Source organism: Gossypium hirsutum, chromosome A09, assembly GCF_007990345.1.
Source record: "Gossypium hirsutum isolate 1008001.06 chromosome A09, Gossypium_hirsutum_v2.1, whole genome shotgun sequence".
NCBI lineage: Eukaryota > Viridiplantae > Streptophyta > Magnoliopsida > Malvales > Malvaceae > Gossypium > Gossypium hirsutum.
In genome coordinates, this window is record NC_053432.1 from 50867240 (window position 1) to 50872192 (window position 4953).

Here is a 4953-nt window from a genome sequence, read left to right on the forward strand (position 1 = left end):
TATTTTTATAATTTAAAGAAAAAAAACTCAAGGACCGAATGATTTGCAGCAATATAAATTGAAATGGATTTTGTTTTTTTATATATAGAAAAGAAGTTAAAGAAACAAACAAGGGAAATCTTTACCAAAGTTTTTGTAGAAGTGAAAAGTGAAAATGAGAATGTAAAAGTTAAAAAAGGGTTAAAAAGTTAAAGCGGTTACCTAATTATAATCATTATTAGGAATGAGAGAGAGTAGGGACAAAATCGCCAATAAAAACACGCTATTCAAGATTGGTGGGTCCCTATTTCTCCCACCGCACTCACTCTGTCCCACACTATCACATGACTCTTTTACCATTGTTTTACATATTTATTTCATTTTTTTATTTACCCTTTTTATATATATATTTTATTTGCATCTTAATTTAATATTGCTATTTTTTTTGCGTGTGTGTGTGTACGTGAGAGAGTGAGAGAGTGAGAGAGAGAAGTAGAACAAATATTTATTTGTGTTCTTATTTGTATTGCTACATATAATTTATATAATATCAACAACATTCTCATAAAAAAGGGAAAGCCACACCACTGACTTTCCACGTACAACATTTATCATCCTCCCCTAAAACCTTCAACAAAAATATTATCTATATCATAATTTAACCCCTAATCCAACATAAAATTGAAAAAAGAAAAAAAAGATAAAAACTAAAATTAAAAAAAAAAACATTTTCAAGTATATTATGGCATCAAACTTGAACTTTTTTTTTTAGGGGGTAAAATGAAAATCCAAATCATCATCATCTTCACATAACATTGCAGCTTGAGGTATTCTCATCACTAAAGAAGTGGGTATAAGGGTCGGGTTGAGGTTGAGGTTGAGGTTGAGGTTGGGGATATGGATACGGGTATGGATATTGATATGGGTATGGTGGCATGTAATTCACAGCTGCGGGTGGCCTAGCATGCATCATGGGCTGAAACCTCTCATTTCCTCCTCCCATGGCACGTTGTTGGTTCATCATTGCTGCCAAATACTGTTGCTGTTGTTGTTGTTGATGGTATGGGTTGCCCGGCATTACATCCGGACCCGCTCCCTGAAAGTACCCTCCGCCGCCGCCGCCGCCGTTCATGGCTGCTGCCGGTAACCCTTGCACTGCTGGGATGTTACCCATTTGGGGTAAGCTCCCCATTTGGCCCATTGCCATGTTCATGGCAGCAGCCCTTTGTTGTTGACTCATGTTCCCACCATTAGCGCCGCCACCCATGGTAGGGAACCCATCGGAAACACCGTTGGGAGCACCCTTTTTGCCACCGTTCCCACCACCGTTGTTACCACCATTCTTGTGTAGCTCCTGAGGTAAACCACCGCCATTTTTACCACCGTTTTTACCACCGCCACCTTGATATGGATTCCCCCCGTTAGGATTCCCTCCAGCACCACCACCTTTCTTACCTCCATTCCCATTTTTACCCTCATTGTTACCACCACCAACAGGCATACCACCCCCACCGTTACCACCTTTCTTACCATTACCCCCACCATTAGGAGCAGCATTTTGGGGACCCTTTTGGGGATTCATAAGCTGAGGGAGATTACCATTCATCATGCCATTCAACATCACCATGTTGTTGGGCATTCCTTTAGGAGGAGCATTATTCCCCATCATAGCCTTCATCTTGTTAACTGGATGACGAGGATCATCCAACTCATCACCATCATCAAAATCATCATCATCATCAAGATCACAATCATCATCCAAGTCATCATCGTCATAATCATCATCACTGAAATCTTCCTCTTCAGCAAACTTGACAGCTTTGTTGTTTTGGAGTTGGTTGGGATTAGGACCCATTTTCATGTCCTTCAACTGAGGCAGCTTCAGATCTTGTAACCCTTTCATTTGTTGAAGCTGTTGAAGATGCTGGTGCAACTGTTGAGGTGTCGGCTGACCACCTTTCGGCTGGTTATTGTTGTGGTTGTTGTTGTTGTTGTTCCCTTTCTGACCACCCTTGTTGTTGTTTTGGTTGTTGTTCTTGTTGTTGTTGTTTCCACCTTTGTTGCCATTATCAAGCATCTGCATGTTCTTGAACTGGTTGGCAAGATGTGCTTGATTGTTGTTAGCTTTTGCAGAACCCCAAGGCTCTGCATGCTTCCCTGATTTTGCAAGCTTTCTTATTAGAACATTAGGATCTACATTTCCCAACACTGTTACCTTACCTTGCTCAGAATCTATGGTGGTCTTAAAAACCCCTGACAAAACAAAAATAAAACCCCAAAAAACTCAACTTTAAAGTCTGAAACATGAAAAACAAATTAATGTCCAAAAAAAAGAAGAAATACCTTCAATCTTTTGTAAGATTTTCTTCACTTTGTGCTTACATCCATCACAGTGTATGTTAACTTTGAGGACACAAGTCTGCAAACAAGCAAAAAAAAAAGATTTTTTGAGTAGAAACGAAGTAAAGGTATAATCTTTAACAAAAAACACTAGAGAAACAAAAATGAGAGAGAAAAAGAGAGAGAAAATACTTGGATCTTCATAAACTCTTCTTTACTCATTTTTTTTTCTTCTTTTCTAATCTCAAATACACATACAACAACAAGGAGAATGAAAGAGGGAAAAAAAGGGTTGGTAACAGATCTGAAGAAAAAAAACAGAAGAAATGATAGAAATTTACAACAAATCCCAACAGACTTAGTTTTTGGGTTTGTTTAACAGAAGAAGAAGAAGAAAGAATGAGAGCCGGAGAATGAGAAGAAGAAGAAAGAGAATAGATGTTAATAAGCAAAGCAAAGACTCTGCTAAAAGCAAAGAAAGAGAGAGTGCCGGCAATGGCAATGGCAACAGCAGGCAAGGCAAAGCAAAGCAAAGCTTCACTCTATCTTTTGGATCTTTATTTATTGATATATTTATATATATATTGAAATTTTACCAGAAAGAAGAATAGAGTGATTTTTTTTTTTTTGGTAAAATGTGTATTAGAGCCAAATGGTGGCTTAGGCTTGGCTTGAGCTTTGGCTTTTGGCTTTGGTATTGGCTTTGTATGAAGAAGAAAATAAATAAATAAAGAAATTTGAGGCTTTTGGTGATTTCACAAATTTCACCGTAAGAGGGGGATTGGATTTTGGTGGGTCCAAAATAATAAATGGAATGTACAAAGATCACAGATGTGAATGAACTCCTTGTCAGATTTTTCACTCTCTTATAATACAATACAATAATGACACTAGATGGCATTGCCATACGCTTCCCTATCCTCCTTAGATTCGATTTTATTTTAATTATTTTCTTATTTTTAATTAAGCTCTTTGAATTATAAATTTATAAATTAATTCAGCCTTAAAATTTAATTTTTACATCAAAATAACGACTAATGATATATATAGCAGTTAATAGCGACACGAAATAAGTTGATGAAAGAGATTCCAACATTATCTAAATTATTATATTTTTTTATGTTTAAATCTAACTTAAGTTTAGTCTAATGAAAATAAAAAAATTTTGTTTTATATTCATATTTACATATTTTTTATTATTTAAATTAAATTCAAAATTAGGAAAAAGAAATTGGTCGAAAGCTTGAGTTTGTACATGCCAGCCTAATAAATTTAACAATCGATCCAACAAAAAGAACTTACCATATATCATATGATTGGATTGCCTTGGTGTATCCATTTTACAACCTTCAAACAAGCACATATTAAACCCATATAAATTTTATTCTTTTTTTTCTCAATAAAAGTTCAACTAAAGTGTACTCTTACAATATTTCTTGATTTATAAAAATCGAAGTCTTGGAAAACCCCTCATCAAAAAATAAACACAACCCTAAAATTCTTGCTACTCGATCAAACCGTTATTGGATTTCTTCCGATTCAATCAAGCACATATTCAATTTCTCATTCATTTTTTTTTCCTAAATTGAAAATTTCCCACTCCATTAAAGAGAAAAACTATGTTGAAAAGAAATAAAATTTGCAATTATCAATTTTATGAAAGTATAAAATAGATTAATGCTTTTTCAAAGAATTGAAACACTTAAACATAATACAGATAGTAGTATACATCTCAGGCCTACAACAATCACACCACATCCTATAGTCAAAGTAAGAGAATTTTTTTTCAACCCTCCTATATTTGATTGGTCTCCTTGTCTCAATCACTTGTAGGATGCGCATGAACTCCGTTGTCGTCCAAGATGTCTACCAAAACTAACTAAACTAAATTTATATTAAAACTAAGAAAAGAAAAGAAAAACAAAAAAAAAAAACAAGAAGTTTCAATCAAGGCTAGTTCATGGAGTTTGGAGCATCAATCATTTAATTTTAACGGTAAAAGGAGGCTTGGATGAGGAGAAGCGTCAATCGAAGTCTGGTGATGATTCAACAACCAAAAGAAGATACTTGGGATTTGATTTGGTTGATTTCATCTTAAACCATTCAGTAATTGGAAGAAAGCAACGAAAAGGTAGCAAGTCGACACCTTCAATTGGCCAAAAGTGACCTGAATTATGGTGATTCCAAGTAGTGGCTAGGGTATGGAGAAGAAGGGATTAGCTTTGTTTTGTTCTGCAAAGGAATAAGAAATGAATAGGCAAAAGAAAAAAAAATAGGAAAAAAGGAAACTTACGTGTGAGATATTTTTATAATCTTTCTAATTTTTTAGAATATTGACAAATTGTAAATATTAAGGCTACTTTTTAAGAATCATTACCAAATTGACATAATATATAAACATTGACGGCTAAAATTGTTATTATACCAATTTTAAAAGTTGTTACATCATTTTCCTATTAGTCAGTTAACAATTGGTGACAAAAAAAAAAGAGGCAAATCCAATAAGTTGAGTGCCCATTTTATTACTTTCCATAGTTAGGTGATAAAAAAAAACCTTACTAATAATGGCCTTGTTCCTTAGACTAAGGGTGCCTTTGGATAAAAATTTGCGATGGTGAGATGGAAGATCAAGAG

At 34.7% G+C, this 4953-nt stretch overlaps 1 protein-coding gene across 1 annotated transcript; it reads right to left on the reverse strand.

Moving 5' to 3' along the window:
• Positions 1 to 472: 472 nt before the first annotated feature.
• Positions 473 to 3042, reverse strand: LOC107888884 (heavy metal-associated isoprenylated plant protein 32). Its single transcript, XM_016813142.2, has 3 exons — positions 2512 to 3042; positions 2323 to 2398; positions 473 to 2232 (listed from the first exon to the last, which is right to left on the reverse strand). Exons 1-3 carry the CDS (start codon positions 2539 to 2541, stop codon positions 785 to 787), a joined length of 1554 nt encoding a protein of 517 aa, XP_016668631.1. The 5' UTR covers positions 2542 to 3042; the 3' UTR covers positions 473 to 784.
• Between the last annotated feature and the right edge of the window lie 1911 nt (positions 3043 to 4953).